Raw genomic sequence first — 20,175 nt, forward strand, 5'->3', positions numbered from 1 at the left:
TGTGAACTGCTGACAATATTTCTCCTAAATTAAAAATATAACTATTGTCATTTAGAGTGTATATTTAAAGGAAATGACAACACATCAAAATAACCCAAGATCATGCAGTATTTGCAGAGCTTTAATAACTCAAATAAAACAAACTGCAAATAATTTGTAAACAAATTGTGTTAATGCTTCAGCTAAATAACATTAAGAAATTAGTATTTGGTGGAATAACCCCGATTTGCATGTGTTTTGGCTCCATGCTCTCCACCAGTTTTTCACATTGCTGTTGGGAAACTTTATACCACTCTTTTTGCAAAAACGCAAACAGCTCAGCTTTGCTTGATGGTTTGTGACCATCCATCTTCTTCTTGATGACATTCCTGTATATTCACTTATCAATAAATCCAATACTACCAAAACACAAGGGCTTGTCATGGACTGATTGTCATGGACTGACTGTTAAGTATTGGATTTATTGATAAGGGAATTAAACCTAGAGGCCTGAATTTGCCTAAAAGCCAGTTGCTGTTAGGTGCAGTTTCCTTTTTAAAGCAACAAACAATGGAAAGAAATGAAACACTTTTAACACAACCTGCCTAGTACAAACTGTCACCTATTAACTCAAACACTTTTTCAGCATACACTGCTAGACTGGACACCTGTTCTCTCACACAGACATAGACACCAATATCACTTCCCAGTGAATGGTTCATACATATTCAATGACTCTTACAATCACTTACCAAACTTACTTTGGCATGACACCATGCTGACAATGGCGTGATGTTCAGCTTTTTCTGAACCAGATTTTTTGCAATCCTGAATGCGTCACATAATGTGCAAAACTTATTTCTGCACTACAGTGGTTATATTTGTACTACACATATTAATATAGCTTCTATGCATATAATCTTAAATATTTGATGTTATATTATATATTAGCCAACTATATTATCTATACATGAGAAAAGAAAGAACTAATTACATGATTCTGCTAGTCAGAAAAAACAACTGATATTCTAGCATACTATGTACCTGACAAGCTGATAATATTTGTGAACAGTTGAAAGAAAACTAATTACATAAAATAAGTACAAGTGTGTATTTAAGATTCATCTGTGTTACAAGCGGTCATTCATAAAACCTTATATGCAAGTCTAAGCCTTGAGGGCAAGTCAACAAAAGCTGAAATCAGCAGCGGCATACTGCTCTCACACAACTGATACTGATCCTCCCCAGATAATTAACATTCATTTAATAAATCCTGCAAACAAAAACACAAACATGCACAGGCACACCTAGAGTCAGGTTAAGGATCTCAACTCTGAGTTCTCCATTGAGCAAGACTTCAGGATATTTGTGCTTCCCATATTGTGACATGACATCTTCGTTGCATACTCAGTGTACTTTCTTTAAGAGTTAAGTAATGAGCTTTCCCCAAGTGTAGCTTTTCTCTCCTTAGGATTCCCATTTCTGCTGACTGAGCAGATGGGTTTTCAGGAAAAAAAAAAAAAAAAAAAACATTGGTGAATAAATAGAAAGCTAGAAATTTTCGAATACCTGTGATGATGTAGCAGAAATGTGAACAGCCAGCAGGATACTAAAAACATAAATATAAGCAAACAGAATAGGGGTGGATCTGTCACTCAGACTGACGTATTCATGTCACAACAATGTATTTTTTGATGTACAAGTTTGTGCCATATATGCTATAACGTACACAGGAGACCACCTCTTGTGCATATTTCGCTTATATGATTATATTTTTCATAATTTGCTTATAAGACTACACATAATGCCATGAATTTAGATATTATAATCAACTGTAATGACTTCATAGAAATACATTAAATTACAAAGCTAATGCTGTGATCAGTAGAGATGCATATGAGAGGAAACCACCTTCACATTGTCACTAGTTCATTCAACCAGCTCCAACATAATATTTAATAAGCCACATATTCTTTTCCCATGTTAAATATAAAGTAATGACATCAAGTAGACTAAAATGTGAGCTAAACAGATGTGAAAACAGATTGTATGCTGGCAGAGAAAAACATTAGGAGGGGGTGTGTTAGGAGTGCTGTTTAAAGACTGAAAGTGAGAGAAATTAGGGAACAGTAGCTTTAAGAGACACAGCAGTATGAAGCAACCCACAGAGACCCTGTGAGTACAAGCAGTCACAGTAATCAGTGAGATGAGTCAATATCTGCCTGCGCTTTCAATGCAAACAGACATAACTCAATATTTATCTCCCCTGTACATATCTACTATGCACACACATGATGCAAACACACACTGTTTTCCCATTCAACAATCTCATGTGCCTTTCCCTTGCCCCACTTTCAGTATCTGCAAAAAAGCTAGATACAAGTAATTTAGTATGAACTGAAAGAGGATATAATTACAGTTGTCTATAATTACACTATCCTGTGTCAGCCAAAAATGGTAAACGGTTCTTTTTCACTCCTCCTGTCCTCTGTCAGGGCTGGTGAGAATCACCTGCATAATATGTGCATACATCCCCAAAAAATTGTTAAAAAAAAGTTGACCTTATAATGTCACATACAATGGGTATAAAAGGTTTGCACACTCTCAGGTTCCTAGCAGGGTCGAGTCCTGTGGAGTCTGTCTATCAAGGAAAGGGACTAGACAACAGCCCAAAACATTGCTCATCGCTCAGCAACTACAACAGACCAGTGGGATCTGACAAGAATGTCACAAGGGTACAAATTTCAGTTGCATCATCTGCCGTCAACATTTTATACTCCAGACCTTTCTCAGTTTTAGAGCCCGCTCATTTTGCTGCTCTTTTCCAAGATGTTTATTCCCTCTTGGACTTCTCAAAAGTCACTCCTGTATGCAAGAGCCCTTAATACACAGATCCAGTGCACAGTTCTCAAGTACAAGTGTTCTTACAGTGTTAGCACTTGTGCCTACACTTACACGCACACAAACACACACACATTGGTCATAAAAGGTGTCAGATCATCGCTCTGTCACTCAATTGTGATGTTACAGTTAGTTCCAACACTCCTAAAATCTTCCCTGTTTACATGCACTGATAGTGACACTCTCTTACACACACACAGTGATAGTGACAGAAGTACTTATGCAGACTTCTCTTTCTTTTTCCGACCCATACACAAACCAAAGTAATCAGGATTCATGTCTCTGACTCATTTACTTTTTTATCCATAGTAGAAACCTTTACTGGTAGAAGCCTGAATACTTAAAAATTACAGTTGTGTGATATGAATGATTGTTATTGCAGACAGATTTTTATGCATCTGAGTAACCTTAAATAGCACTTACCTTAATGCAGGCTAGAGTTTCAGTAGTTGCTGCTAGATTTAAATATCATTAACCTTGACTATCTTATACTAGAGCACAACCCTCTACACTCTCAAATATTACAAAAGGAATATAAGAAGTCAGAGAGAAAGAAGATTATTAAAGGACAAACCTGGAAAAATTAGAGGAATTTAACATGTGGACCTTTGTAACAAAAGGAGCTGAAAAATGTGTGTATCTGTTGCACTGCCACTCTGCTTGAATTGAAAACACACCATTGCGGTAATAAAACCTGCACCATTACAAATAAATTCACATTCACTCCAACATTCCAGTCTCTCTTAACCTCCAGTCCAAGTATCATGCCTCATCATTCTTCCTCTCCTTCTCTGGTAGATTGTGTTGGGCCATTTTCCAGCCCAGATTAAGTCTTGTCCTTGAATAAATCACCCTTTAGAATCTCAATTATCCTCTACAGCAAGCCCCATCAGAGGTTCTCAAACCTGGCAGCCATGGACTCCTTAAACTTTACAATTAATTAATTTTTTTTTAAAAATCCACAGAACCCCCCACTTAAGATTTATTAAATGAACATAATACTTTCCACATTTTAGGAACTTAGCCATTAACATTAATTAAATGTAAATACTAATACTTAATGGAGCCACTTTATGGAGTTTTTTATTGCTGCAAATTTCACTTTCAGAACACATTTTTATTAAAAACTGTCATAAGATTTATGTTGACGTTACTTATAGACCTACTTGCTCTTGAGCTAGTGACACTGGCAATGCAAGAATTACATTATTTATTGACTGATTTGGTGAAGTATTACATTTAACACTTTTTTGATAAAGAATGTGAATTTCATTGTTATTATTAAAAGAAAAAAAGAAACCCTGGTTTAAGCATGTTAAGTTGTCTTTATTTGTCACACATACATTTTTTCTTCACATATCCATGCCATGATGCAGCGCCCCTGGAGCAGGTTGGGTTGGGGGCTTTGCTCAAGGGCCCAACGGTGGCAGCTTGGAGGTGCTGGGGTTTGAACCCCGATCTTCCAGTCAACAACCCAGAGCCTGTCAGGGGATTGACCCCTGGTCTCCTGTGTGACAGGTGGAGATACTGTCCACTACACTAATAAGGAGTTTAAAACACAACATACTGCCAAATGTATGAGGCCACATAACCATGATATCCATGTTTGTGCTTTTTGTCACAATGTTGTCTGGATGCTATAGCAAAAATTTTTTACTTCGGTTAAACCAAGAGGCCCAAACCTGTTTCATCATGACAATGCCCCTGAGCACAAAGCGAGGTCCATGACGCCAGGTTAATAACATTTCTTGGTTTGCCAAGATTGTATCTGGAAGAGCTCAAGTGGCATGCACAAAGCCCTGACCTTAACTCCACTAAGCATATTTGGGATGATCTGGAATGCCAACTTCATGCCAGGCCTCCCTCAACAACAACCCAACATCAGTGCCTGACCTCTCTCTAATGCTCCTGAGGCTAAATGAGTACAATTAAATATTTTTTTAAAAAATGTAATACGTTTATAATGAAGCACACCCCAGTAATATATTATATATATATATATATATATATATATATATATATATATATATATATATAATTTTAGAGAGAGCAAGAGAGAGAGATGCAACATAACAGCTGCAATACAACAGAAAAGGTCCACCAGTGTTTAGTTGCAATATTGTTTTCTTTAATGTAGCTTAGAAAATGGGTTTAGACAGAGAACATGGAATTGAAAGGAGGGGTTTTTTGTTATCTACGTCAGGATTACCAGCAGTGTTTACAGCAGCTTTAATGCTCTATACAGTAGAGAAAGATAAGGACAGAAAAAAGAGACCAAACGAGAGACAAGAAGGGAGGAGGGTCTCCCTGACCAGCATACTTATGAGTTTAAAATGGGCAGGGGACTGCGGCTGAAAATGCACACACTACACACACACACACTTATTAATTAACTATATCATTTATTCATGAACACTAATAGAAATAAGATTGACAGAGGAAAAATGTAAACAAATTCATAGTCACATACTGTATAGAGGCAGTCGTACACTAACACTCATTCATAAATCACAGCACAGCAGAGATGAGGGGGATTTGTGAATGTGTGAGAGAGGGGGGATAACCCCAAAAGACTGCGGCATCTTCTGCACTCTCTCATCTCAGCCAATCAGATGAGAGGAGGAGAGGAAAGTGAACAAAGCAACAGGGTGGGTAGGGCTGATGCCATGGAAACTGCACAAAACGCACACATTCACTCACTCAATACACACACTCTGCTGGGCAGCCCACTCATTCATCCTCAAGCTCTTTTTCTCTCACGTTCACTCATTTGTTCATTCATAAAGTGTGTGGCTGTACTCCTGCCTGACACGACGCCATCTGCACTCCACGCTACAACTGCAGGGTGTTATGCTGGGAGGAGATATGTGCTGTTTGTAGAATCACACTGTATGAGCATTGCAGCCTATTCATATGCTGTCTAATGATCAATGGTGCAGGGTTTATCTGCTTCGTTCATGCACAAAGCCACTGTTCATCTGTTTATCCATCATTAACTCACATCATCTATCACAATATCCAATGTTTAATAGTGCAGAAAAAGACAGAGTGAGATACAGATATATAGAGAGATAAGGGGAGATATGTAGAAGCTGCTGTTGAGCAATAGAGGCAGATACAGGGAGAAAAAAAGAAAAACAAAGAAGGGCTTCGCAGTAGATGCTAAAATCTTAATGATTTTTTTCCCCCTAAAGAAATGATTTCTTTCTTGCCTAATATAGAAATCACAGTTTCATAACCAATTATTCTGCCAATGTGGGTACACACCCATTTAGGTGCATCATGTATCCTTTCAGAAGAACAGCAAAAAATATTTTACTGATTATTTTTCTGTTTATATTGCAATCTACATGACTTCATATTTCTGAATCAAAAGTAGACAACTCCTTCATGGTCGCATTCTTCACTCCATATTCTGAGTTGAATAGTGTGAACATAGTGAGGATTTAATACTGAAATTGCACACAGTGGTTCTCAGACCTCGGACAGAAATACAGACTAATGTGCTATTCAGAACGAGCATTAGATCAGAATCTGACACATTTTCTTTTTTTTGGCACAACACGATACATTAATTCAACACGAATATCACAATCAGGACGTCACAATTACCTTCCAAGATTACACCTAATGGTCCAATATTGCACGTTAAGCGGAAACAGTCGGCTCAGGGGTAATTTATATTACAGTTTGAGAAATAGCAGCTGGATGCAGTTCAGGGTGCATTAAATAGAGTGGAACAATTATGATATAATAAATAATGGCAATGAGATATAGTAATGAAAATGTTAATAAATAATATGTTAAATAGCAATATGAATAGCTATTTATTAATATAATATAAATAATATTTTAACTTGTAAAATAATTCAAATAATTTAAAAATGAATAATTATTATTCTCATTATCAATAATACAAATAATACGCTAATAACTTGTGCAGGAACCAGGAAGACAATTATACCTTATAAACATTTAGTGCAAAAGATTGCTTGTTACTGGCAGGTCAGCATTGCAGTGAGTACTGCATGCTTCCTAGCAGCCTGGTTAATGATGTGCAGTTTTTAGTATCAAAGAGTAAGTTTAATATGAGGTGATGCCTGATATTAACAGGTCTGTTGCTTCTGTAAGTACATTGGATTTAGAATATCCTGAGTACTGGGTTTGAGAAATCCCAACATGCCCCATGTTTGTAGTTTGTAGGAACCAGGCTAGGCAGCTAACTCAGATGAATGTTTTTTATTTTCCTTCCTAAATAGTTTCGACAGTATTTCATATCAAATATGTCTGCATGTTGGTTAATGTAAAGTTAATATTTGACTCATTTAACATTTTACAGTAAAACTCAAAGGTAAGAGTGTTTTCGTTGTCAATAGGGAAAGAACTCAGATCTAAGTGGTATTTCTGCTGTGGTTTTTCATGTCACGAAAGACATGGTCCCCATTTTCTGTGTTGAGGAAGGAGGGTTCACCAAGTTGTGCAAAAATAGTAATAGCGCCATCTATAGAAACTGGTGCAAACAATTTTTTCAGTCTTTCTTTCAATATTCTTTATTTAAAAGACCTTTCTTTGCACTTTTAGCTATAGATGTTGCTGTTATTATTTTGCACAGATACATTTTCCAAGTCCATTCAAATGAATTAATTTTGTAATGAATTTTCTAATACAAAAAACATCATTGTAATTAAGAACCATTAATAATGTTGAAAAAAATGGGTTTTTTGTTTTGTTTTTTGCAATATTGATAAGCCTTTTTTTGCATTTGCATTTGCATTATGAGAGAGCAAACACAATTACCAATACCAATTACACCTCAAAATAGCAAATAGAACATGGGATAAAACAGCATAAAGTAAGCACATACATTAAAATTTCATAACCTTGAGTTACAGTGGACACATTATCCCATATCATTCCAAAAATGTGTTTCCATTTGAAGTCAGTGGTCTAGACACTGACACATCAGAAGTGTGACTGTACACTGAACCCTGTGTAAATTTTGTCCTAACATTTGGACTCATTGTGTGCCACTAGTGGGCCCTTGAGCAAGGTCCTAAATCTGCAACTGCTTAGTTGGAACAATTAGAACAATGGAACAATGGAGATAAATTAATTAAATGTGTTAATGGCATCTGCTTAATGCCTTAACTGTAAATGTAAAATTAAACTAATTAAGTGTGTTTTAATGAAGGAAAAGAACAAGTAAAAGGAGAAAAGAGAATAAGGAATAATAGAGACGGTATGAAGAATAGAGACAAAGTGTAAGATCTAGAAAACTGTGCAGGGAAAAGCATCAAAAGCCAGCTGCAGCCTCTTACACACATACACACACACACACTTTCACACTCTCTCTCTCACACACACACACTCTTAAACACACACCACTCTTTCCACACTGTCAGCACTAAGGGTAATGAATGTAAGTTTGTCCTCTGACTGTGCGGAAAAAAACATCTGAGGACACGCAACTCAATGCTGTAAACACTGAGACTTCACACACTCACCGTGCCCGAGGAGGCTCTCGAATACTAACTGATCTTGTTTCACCTAAGACATACAAATCACTAAACAGAAAAAATGCTGAATAGTAGTATTTGCTGTCTATTCTATGTGCAAAAACACACACAAGAACACAGCACCAGGAGATCAATACTTCAATACATAATATCATTCATTTTACTGAATTAAAATTTCTTATTTAAAAAAAACTACAGAAATGCTATGGTTTGACTTAAGTGCCTCAAATTCTATGAACAAATCAAATACATACTGTAAACTCAGGACAAAAGGCCGCAACAGACCCTAGGGCTGTGACGCTCCATGCTGTGCCAATGTACTGCCCTGTTCTCACAACCTATGAACCTCTGTTATGTAATTATAGAAATATAGCTGAAATAAATGCCTGAAACCAAAGAACTATGAAATGCTGGTGAATATTTTCCTTTATGTTTGCTACCAAACCTGCTGCTCCAAGGGAGGTCTATGTTATAGATGTTAAGGAGAAAACACCAATTGGTGTGTATATTTATATAATTGCTGGCTACAGCTTAACTTACAATATCATGATCCTTGGGGTCATTTTCATTTACCATAATTGCCAGGGCAGAAATCAGCTGTTTCTCCAGCAGTGGCCCGGTCATGCTAAATTTAGCTTCATTTGCTGCTAATTTTCCACCCGCTAAGTTAGCAAAGAAAGAACACACCTTTTTTTAATTGTTACATTCCAAGTGTTAACTTATTTACTTAACACAGTATGGAACAACAGGGATTGATGGGCTTTGCCATTGTTCATGGCATCTCTGAACGAATTTGTTCTTAATGGTTAGAATTTAAATGTGTATTATTATTATTTTAAATATATAATATATACTAGTATTATACTTTTATTATTATTATGATAATGAGCCTATTTTGGCTTTGTTTGCATATGCATACACCATAAGTATTTGGACATGTGCCCATCTCACCCATACGTGGATCTTCCTCCTACTGTGGCCAACCACAGCTGACTGGACACAATTGTCTAGAATATCTTTGTATACTGGAGCTTTAAGATTTCGCTTCATTAGAACTAAGGGGGCCAAAACTGTTCCGGCACAACAATACCCTCGAGCACATAGTGAGATCTATGAAGACTGTTTGCCATGGTTGGAGTGAAAGAATCTGTGTGACCTGTGCCCCAGGCTTCCCTACCCAACATCCGTGCCTCATCTCCCTCATAGATGATTAAGTTAGGTGCCTATTTATGTGTAAATACAGTATCAAACACTATCAAACGGGGCAATTGATCCCTTAACCCAACTGATCCCTTAACCCAGCTACATCACAGTTGCCCCTGCACTCTGACCCCAACTTCATCAGCTGGGAAAAAGAATTCCTCTTTACTGTAATGTATGTGTGGTGATAATAAAGGCTTCTTGCCCTCAGTTCTTCTATATAACACAGTGTATCAAATAAGCAAAAAACAGTGTGCATAACCCTTACTGCCATTAGATACAGAGGTATCAAAAAACTGGGATGGTAGATTCTTTACAAAAGCATTACCAAAAAAAGCTTTTACTTTTTAGCACCACATCTGATTTGTGTAGTAGCACTGAATCAGCAGTGATGGGTGAGGCAGTGATGTTATTACGCTGTCTCTGGGGGTAACCATGCAACACCAGTAACGTAACCAAGCCCACTACCTGTTGCTGTGACGTACATAGCTGCTTCCATTTACTCCACAGTATGAGGAGTCTCAGGCTAAAGATCCTCTGACGCATTCTCCACTGAATTACACGCTTCACTAAACCTGAGGAGAGACAGCATGTTCAAAACAGAGAGACCTAGAGAACATGTGAGAGAGAGAGAGAGAGAGAGAGAGAGAGAGTACCCAGCTACCATCCTATGTACTAGACACTCCACAGACTCAGAAATACAGAGCCTCAGGCTGCAGCAGACCCTAAGAATTGCTCCCCACTGAATTATACATTTTTCCTGAATGAATGGAGTGCAAAGGAGAGAGAATGAGAAAAAGGATCTCATTACATCTTGATGATAAGAGAAGTCTAAGGGGACAAAACACCCAAAATGACAATGTCAGATCGGGTCAGTGGTGAAACATTACATCATCACTAAGATCACACGTTCCCTAGGCAACCGTTGCTTAAAGCAATAGCTGATGCTGGAAGCACTGTTAATAAGTCTTAGCTTAGTCATTCAGGAACGTTCTGCACTAGACAAGAAGTAAAACCCCACATGAGCAGCTTGTATTCAAAAATTCCACACGTACTATAGACATTTGAAATGTTCAGAAACATGCTGGGAAAAAAACAGCATAGTGGTTTGAAAGCTAATGTGCTAACCTGTGTACATCCATAGCTGCTTTCAGACTGAGCAATTTAATCCTAAAACGCAGCTCTAGTACGAAACAATTAATGTTAACGTTACTGTGTGAGAGCAGTGTTAGCTAACTACTTAGCAACTTAACAAATCCCATAGGTAACACTACAGTATTCTTGTTTGGAATAGGAAATTGCATTGTTGCATTGTAGTTCTTGGTTGACAAGAAAATATCTCCACATTTCAGTCAAAAACAAACTTTTGTGTTCCTAGTCATTTTCCATGGCTTCACTGCCAATTGTTCAAAAAATCACTGTGGACAGTTCAACACCTAGAAGTAAGAAATAAGAATATTTGTGCCTACTCTGAAGCACTGGAGTATTGGCAGTGGGGACATGTATTACAAAGTCAGAATATTTCTGCTTTTTGGAGGGTCTGTTTGACTAATCTGACATATCCAGCACCTCTGTAATTATTCCTGCAAAAATACACATATTTCAGGTGACAGTAGCAGCCTCTGAGCTCACAGCCAACACATTCTGCAACTCACTAACATCTTAACTTAATGTAAAGTGTGCTTTATCGCTGCTCAATAACAATGAATTATAGTACATTTACACTTGTTTTTTTTATGTTGTTTTTTCAGCTGCTCCCTGTTCAGGGTCACCACAGCGGTTCATTTGGTCCACATATACATGATTCCCTCTATCCAGTCCAGTCCCAGCTGAAAAGAATCCCTCCATTACCATGCTCCACTGTGGATATGGTGTTGTTGGCTGATAAGCTGTTTTGTTTTTGCACCCAAGATATCTTTTAAAATTATGCCCAAAACTTATGCCCAAGTCTTCTCTGGTTTCAGCAGATCACAACACATTTTACCACACAGTTTGTTTGGGGTGACTGAGTTGAGCTTGGATGTTTTCTGTGAGAAAGGGCTTCCATCATGACCTTACCCCACAGCCTAGACATGTGAAGAATACGATAGAATTAACATTATAGAGAGTGACCAGTACTTGCTAGATAATTTTACAGTTACTTTGATGTTACTGTAAGTCTCTGGATACTTTTTTGTTGTGCCCAGTTAACAGCCTTCATGGTTTCCCATGGTAACATAACAGCCTTCATGGTTCTTGGGAAGGTCTTGTGGACATCCCCATACATGTTTGTGGACTATGGCTTCAGCAGTCAGAGAAACCAAGATGATGTCAAGCAGGGGCGATTCTAGGATTTTCATTTAAGGGGGGCTCAGTCCCCAGTGAGGGTATAATAGTAAAAAATAAATAAATAAAAATATTAAAATAAAGGTTTGACTAACAGGTTAGGATGGTAAACTTATTGCAGCATTCCACTGTATTGCATAGATGTGTATAACATTTGAGTACTGAACAAGCCAAATACGAGTCTTCCTGATCTCTCACACACACACACACACACGTCCTCTGATCCTCGCTCAGCAATGCCGCGGTCTGCGGATTGAAAGACGGGGAAGAGCCGAAGTCTGCCGCCATTTTCATATGAAATTTAAAGGGGACTGAAGCGATCACCAATTTGTGTAGAGTTTATGGAGAATAGCAGAATTTTAGGAGGGCTGAGTAGAAATGTTAGGGGGGCTAAAGCCCCCCTAAAAATGGCCTAGCGACGCCAATGATGTAGAAAGATGAAGAAAATCTTACAAAACGGACATCTTTATTTGGGATCAGAATTGCTTTATTGATGGCAACAGAATTATAGTTACTTTTCAGCATGGGTTTGAATATGGTGTATATGTAATATATATTTCTTGTCACATTAAAAAAGAATATGCAAACTTACACTATATTTTCAAAAGTTTTGGGACACCCCTCCAAATCATTTAATTCAGGTGTTGTTTGGCCCCTTAGTTCCAGTGAAAGGAACTCTTAATGCTTCAGCATACCAAGACATTTTGGACAATTTCATGCTCCTAACTTTCTGGGAGCAGTTTGGGGATGACCCCTTCCTGTTCCAACATGACTGCACACCAGTGCACAAAGCAAGGTCTATAAAGACATGGATGAGTGAGTTTGGTGTGGAGGAGTCCTGACCTCAACCTGATAGAACACCTTTGGGATGAATTAGAGAGGAGACTGTGAGCCAGGCCAAAACTGGGACGTCTGCCTTCACATGAACATGAATTTGCAGCTCTAACAGCTTCAACTCTTCTGGGAAGGCTTTCTACAAGGTTTAGGAGAGTGCTTATGGGAATTTTTGACCATTCCTCTAGAAGCGCATTTGAGAGGTCAGGCACTGATGTTGGATGAGAAGGCTTGGGTCACAGCCTCCTCTCTAATTCATCCCAAAGGTGTTCTATTATTATTATTATTATTATTATTATTATTATTATTATTATTATTATTATTATTATTATTATTATTATTATTAACTACCATACGGTAGCTTGACGAACAGGTTGTGAGCTAGATGACTAAAGTCCGCCATAATATTTAATTTAATATTTTGTAGTCTTCTGTAGGCATGTCTGGTAGATGTCCTCTAAGTTCCTGAGTTTGCTTGTGAGTGTGTTACAGGGCAGACCAGGTTTGTTGCGCCTCTTTAGGAAGTAAAGACTCTGATGGGCTAACCTTGCAAATCCAAGCAAAGTTGTCAGTGATGTGCACACCTAGGAACTTGAAGTTGGTGATTCTATCCACAACAGCACCTTCGATGTATAACGACACAAGCTCTCCCTCCTGCATCTTCCTCAAATCTCTGATGATCTCCTTAGTTTTAGACTCTGAGACATACATTACTGTTACAGCATGCTGGTCTCATCCCTGTAGTCTGTCTCATTGGGGAAGAGACAGGACGGTAGTGACTGGTGTTTGAGATTTAAAGAGAGTACAGTAGGGGGCTGAGAGCACATCGTTGTGGGTTGCCTGTGTTCAGAGTTGACAGTCTTCACTTCCTGGGGTCTGCCAGTCAGAAACCCCAGTATCCAATTGCACAGGTGGGTTTCTGGGGCTTAAGCATTAAGCTTGTTGATGAGCTTAGCAGGGATGTTCTGAATGCCGAACTATAATCAATGAACAGCAGTCGCACGCCATATGTACTCATGATGTAGCGGAAACTGACAAACCAAGGCTTAGCGTCAAGCACAAATTTTTTTTTTTGTCAATTAAATTTATTTATATAGCACTTTTAACAATGGACATTGTCTCAAAAAGCAGCTTTACAGAAATATAAAAACATGGAATAAAAATTACAAAGTTTAAAATTAAATTATTAATAGCGTTCTTGCATGTGGAGTTAAACTGATATTGGTATTGTATATAATCCTTTGAAAATTTTAAGAACTGATTATTTTAAAGCAGCTTTACAGGCAAAGGTAAAATTCCTGTCTGAACAGTGATGCATAACAGCAGCAGCTCCAGCTTCCATCTGTTTTATACTTCTCTCTTTTTTTTTTTTTTCCACTCTGTCTTTCATTTCTTTTCCATTTCCCTCAGTTACCTCCCTGATGACTGTGTGTAATATTAATGTAGCTGTCTAAGGCTGATATCCAATTCTCATCTCTCTGCATTCTCACTGGGAGACACTAATGACACTGTGGCAGGCTCTCCCTTTCTCCCTCGTCCTCTTCATGTGTCCCCTACTGTCAGTCCTCCTACTGCCTGCTCACTCATTTCTCTCACAACTCACGATTTGTATTCCTCCCTCGTTCCCTCCATAAAAAAGTGTGTTGGCTGGGTACACTGGAGGCACATGTGTTAAGGAGAGCTGCTCTCTCCTACTGCAGCTCGATGTAGGCACAGAGAGCAGGGCTGTGGAGTGTGTGTGTGTGTTTATGTGTAGGACTGAATCTGTGCGTGGGCTTGGAGGTGGGAGATTATAGAACAATCAGATTTTATGTGAGTGCAGAAATATGTGAGTGGGGAGAAGAAATTGGAAGACACGCGATTTTTTCATATGTATACTGAACAATGCATATTTTACTGCAGAGGCACATGTTCAGCCTGGCAAACACTCCTCTTAATGCATACAAACACTGTATTTCCTATGTCACACACCTGTATTGGGTCATCCAGAGGTACAGAGGACAAACTGAAGCATCCTCTTCCACACTGAGCATCTCTCTATATAGCACCCAAATGCTGAGTGGTTTAAAGCTTCTCTAAATTCTCAGATGACTAAAAGTGAGCCTTGAGGTAAAACCCAGGCTGCACAACAGCTAAAACTCTACCCTGACATATATAAGTTTGTAAAACACCAAGACACCAGTTCAGACTCTGCAATGTGCAAATTACAACTTTTCATTATGACTAACTGAGAAACATAACACCTGACTATAAAGATTTGGTATATATGATATTTCTGGCTACAAAAGTGCTCAAAATGTGAAAACATGCCAGTGCAGCTGCAGTGCAGGAATACATTTTAGCATTGACAAATTTACCAAAAACTCAACATGTTTAATATGTTTATTAAAGCTGCACCATGTTATAGCAGTGTTTCAGTCAAGCCTAATGTGTTCTACTTTTATAAATCGCTATAAAACCATTACAACTGGAACACACTTTGAAATCATTACTGTATAAAACTAAAATTTCACAGGACACAAAAGGATTGTCTGTCACTATATTCACACTCATAGTAACCAAAATGTAAACAATCCTAAATCTACCTTCTTAAACACACATTAAATAATCCACTGATCGGTTTGATAACCGGTTGTTTTATTTAGATTCTAGATGTGACCTGCTAGGGTTTGTAGGCAAATTAACAAAGGAACTTACTTAGACACATTCACAACAATCTGTGTTACTTCTTCTAAGCTTGTAAGCTGTTTATTGAGAGGATGTGTATGACAGGATAAGAAAACAAAATTAGAAGAAATCACATAATTGCATAAATGGAGAAAATCTCAATTCAAATGTCACTCGTCAATAATATCACACCTCTGTGTCATGCACGTCAGGTACAAAATCAGTGGCCGCCTGTTGATGTGAAATTAGTGCAGAATTTTTTATACACACATTTTCCTGTTGTTACTGTTGCCATGTTGGTCAAGAGGACATCAGAGGAAAATCCCAATGCTGTTTATGACCTTAGGGAGCTTTGAGTGCATGTCTAACTTGTATTTGTGTCAGTGGGGGACAGAACAAGCTGTCTGAAGAAATGCTGATGCTGCATTGTAGCAACAGGGAAAAGGTAACACGAGAGCATGTCATTTGTTCACACTCTGTACAAACACAGAAGAATGCTGTGAGGGTGAATACACAGATTTCACTACACCTGCAATAAGATGCAGTCAGACAAACACTGCCCCCTAGAGTTCATTTGTAGCATCAAAACTACCTGACGGAGCTATATGACTTAAATGTATAAGACTTGCAGCAAATCTTAATCTTAACCCAATGTCCTCCAGCCCAACATCCCTAAACTCTCAGAACTGGGCTACTGACACCAAGCTGGAACTGAAACAGGGTACTAGATCGTCACAAGAGAAATGATGACATACTGCAACTACTGACAAACTGCTATTCTTAAAGAGTGACAACAGACAAATACAGAATGCACAGCTTTGAGTTGATGAGTATAAAAGCTTAATAGCAATACAATGAAATTAATAAAGAACAATACACTTCGGCATGTGTATCATCACATGAAATTAATCAATAATGAGGATGCAGTGTGTCCCAACCTGATGTTTCCATGTTTTCAAAGAAAATGAATCAACACACTTTGACCAATCAGGTATGAGAATTCACTATCACTGGTGTATAAATTGCAATAAATGTCCTGACTGGTACTGATGTACTGAAGTATTTGGATTAGCCACATATTAACCTGGATGTCTATATTACAATCAGATCAAATTAGACGTACACTTTATTGCCAAAAGTTTTGGAACACCCCTCCAAATCATTGAATTCAGGTGTTGGGGATGACCCCTTCCTGTTCCAACATTACTGTGCACCAGTGCACAAAGCAAGGTCTATAAAGACATGGATGAGTGAGTCTGGTGTGGAGGAACTTCACAGAGTCCTGACCTCAACCTGATAGAACATCTTTGGGATGAATTAGAGCAGAGACTGTCAGCCAGGCCTTCTCGTCCAACATCAGTGTCTGACCTCACAAATGTGCTTCTAGTGGAATGGTCAAAAATACCCATAAACACACTCATAAACCTTGTGGAAAGCCTTCCTAGAAGAGTTGAAGCTGTTATAGCTGCAAAGGGTGGGCCAATTACATTCATGTTCAAGGGAAGGAAGACATCCCAGTTTTGCTCAGTCTCCGCTCTAATTCATCCCAAAGGTGTTCTATCAGGTTGAGGTCAGGACTCTGTGCAGGCCAGTGAAGTTCCTCCACACCAGACTCACTCATCCATGTTTTTATGGACCTTCCTTTGTACACTGGTGCGCAGTAATGTTGGAACAAGAAGGGGCCATCCCCAAACTGTTCCCACAAAGTTGGGACCATAAAATTGTCCAAAATGTCTTGGTATGCTAAAGCATTAAGAGTTCTTTCACTGGAACTAAGGGGCCAATCCCTGAAAAACAACACCTGAATTCAATGATTTGGAGGGGTGTCCCAAAACTTTTGGCAATATAGTGAAGTTTAAGAAGGTTGATGGTTTTTTTAATACAAGATGACAGTTTTCTCCTCTTAAGCTTATTTCTAGCTTGTTTTCTAATCAGATTATTTTATTTATTTTATAAAATATATATATTTATTTTATATTTTATTGCTGCAGAACTCGAAGACTATTTTTGTTGTATGTAAGACAAAAAAAAAATACTTCAGTAAGCACTAACCCTAACCCACCACATATTATAACCCTCTATTTAATTTTGTTGCACTCCGGATAGGCGATTTATTCAAAATTGTTATTACAGCGCCCCCTGCTGTCTGCGTGTGTTAAATATACAGGCTGAATGTTAAGTAAAGCACATTGCACTCCAGATTATATTGGCTGATTAATAATAATAATGATTATGATGATAATGATGATGACATACCCAACATCAGGATGTTTTCCTCTTTACCCACATGCTGGACCAGAAGATGGCGAAATTTAGCGAAGTCCCCGAACCACTCAAAAGTCTCCTCGGTTTTGTAGCGTTCATTCCAGTACTCCACGTCTTTATATTTCTTATTACAGTCCGGTAAATGCTCCATTATACTCAGGTGCAACAGGTAACGCAGCTACTTTACTAGCAGTTGGTTGTCAGTGTTTTCTGAAAGTGTGTGTTTTACACAAATGTACACAACAACACGACAGTGTGATCAATGAGCTGCGGACTAAATTAACCAGATGAAACTAAAGCTTCTCTCACAGTAAAGCTGCCATCCTGCTGTACTAAACAGTGCGCTAAAATACTACACTATCATCACTACTGGACACGGGGACGCGGTCTATTTTACACACTAGTATTGTAGTATGCACTCTAGGTGTAGCCATGTGCTTGCCCTTTGACCTCACTGTCAGAAGTTTCAATATAAAAGTCTTTCAATATAAAAGTCTTTCAGGAGTCGTATCGTATAAACTATATTAGGTGTTCGACTGACAAGGTATTAAAACACAGAATCGATAAATGTTTGGGGAAAAAATGAACGTCGTTCAACCTTGACAAATCTGCATCATGAATATTTAAATACATCCTCACCAATTTGAGTGACGACTAAGGGCGGCCAGTCTGTCGTTACCATGGCAACACACAGCCCTCTATACAGCTATGGCTTCTTTAGGACTTTTCAAACTGAGCTTCACAACTGGGCATTTTAACTTAACTGCCACCAAAAAATACTAACAAAGTGTATTTGACCCATCTGATATAGTCAGTAAAAGATGAAATAAATCTGTGTTGTTGTTGTTGTTTTTATTTTGAACTTAATTCTTGTAAATAATGTATATACCTTCATTATGGTAACACAGGAAATATGTAACATGCAACATGAACTGTATGGAGATGTGATATTCTTATAGTTACAGTTATGTGATTATAATCAGAAAGAATACGAAGCCATTATTATCACCTTAACCACTCGAACCATCACTGCCCCCAAACTTCATCTGGTCATCAGTTTTGATTTAAAATGTAACTTATCTTAATGTTGAAAAACAAGGAATAATAGCAATAAATAAAATGCTTAAAAAAAACACTATGACCCCTGAACAGAACGTGCTCAGACGAAACATGATTTCTGTCCTTAGGTCCGATTCTGGCATAAAAACAAAACGGGAGCTCATGTAATGGCTTAATAATAATTCAATATCATTCAAAATTATTTCAAAATATTTGGTTAGATTTCAATATCAGCCTGAATCACCTTGCCACTGTGGAATGAAATTAAAAATGTTGATTTATATTAAACTAGGTTCTCTTGTTTCCACCCATCTCCCAAAAACATATGAATTGCTATGCAAAATTGACTCTAGGTGTGAATGAGTGTGTGAAATAGGTGTGAGATGCTGTGTGATGGACTGGTATCCCATTCAGGACATGTCCCTGCCTATACTGGGTATTCCCAAGCATCCGGCTCTACCATGACCCTAACCAGGATAAAGGTACTAATGGAGGAAGGGGTTTTTCTGTTTTAAGACTCTGTATCTTTTCTATGTGCTAAAACAATAAAGAAAAAATTATAAATTATCAAAACTTTGTTCTACAAGTCTAATTAACATAAAACTAAATCATACCAAATACACAGCCAGCAGTTTTGTAAATGTTAGCAATTCTTCTACTTCTTCTTCTTCTTATTATTATTATTATTATTATTATTTGTACAGAAACTCACAGACTTTTTCTAGTTGTATCAGTAGGAAAAGTAGCATTTGTTGGTGACTTTATTATTCATTTGGATAATCCACAAGACCATCATTTGTGTTTATTTTAAACCCAGTTAGGAAGTAGTAGTAGTATCCACAGCAATCCAGTGCATGTGCATGTGGGGTCATCCTCAGCAGCAGCAGCAAGTGGCCTTCAGGTGATTCTAACAGAAATACTTTTGGACACCAGAATTGATCAGGTTCACCCACAGAACTTGAACAATGACTTCACCCTTGATAATGGTGCACCTTTAAAATAAAATGAGCACGTGGAGCAATAGGTTTAGATGAGTGGCTAATCAATACTGATCCAGATTGGCAATGACATTAACAGAATAAAGATGGTGTAGCTGTTATTTTGGCCATTGAGGAAGTAGTTGTATTCACTCCTTTCAAACCTCTCAGATAGTCCTGTTTACATTTACTAAAGTTGCAGTCCTCGTCACAGAGACAAAGGGACAACGACTGTGTGGTAGGCCAAATTCCTGCATAATTCAAAGTATTGTTTAAAAGATAGCATGGTGTAAATTACTGACTATAACTTTAAATGCCTATTTAAAGATTTACAGTTTGCTGACACACAAAAACTAGCAGAAAAGACAATAACCATACAAAAACGAAAACAATTTTCAGCTAGTCTGTAGAAAATATCATTAATTTTCGAGTGTCTGAGCGACTGTAACACA

The 20,175-nt window shown here is 37.9% G+C and overlaps 1 protein-coding gene across 1 annotated transcript in view; it reads right to left on the reverse strand.

Moving 5' to 3' along the window:
- ece2a (endothelin converting enzyme 2a) overlaps positions 1 to 18,129 on the reverse strand; it is a 73,449-nt gene extending 55,320 nt beyond the window's left edge. Inside the window, exon 1 of the mRNA XM_058417847.1 lies at positions 17,679 to 18,129. Coding sequence (XP_058273830.1) covers positions 17,679 to 17,838 — 160 coding nt within the window. The 5' untranslated portion in view covers positions 17,839 to 18,129. The remainder of the gene's footprint in view (positions 1 to 17,678) is intronic.
- Between the last annotated feature and the right edge of the window lie 2,046 nt (positions 18,130 to 20,175).

The sequence above is a fragment of the Hemibagrus wyckioides genome, linkage group LG20, assembly GCF_019097595.1.
Source record: "Hemibagrus wyckioides isolate EC202008001 linkage group LG20, SWU_Hwy_1.0, whole genome shotgun sequence".
In the NCBI taxonomy this organism is placed as follows: domain Eukaryota; kingdom Metazoa; phylum Chordata; class Actinopteri; order Siluriformes; family Bagridae; genus Hemibagrus; species Hemibagrus wyckioides.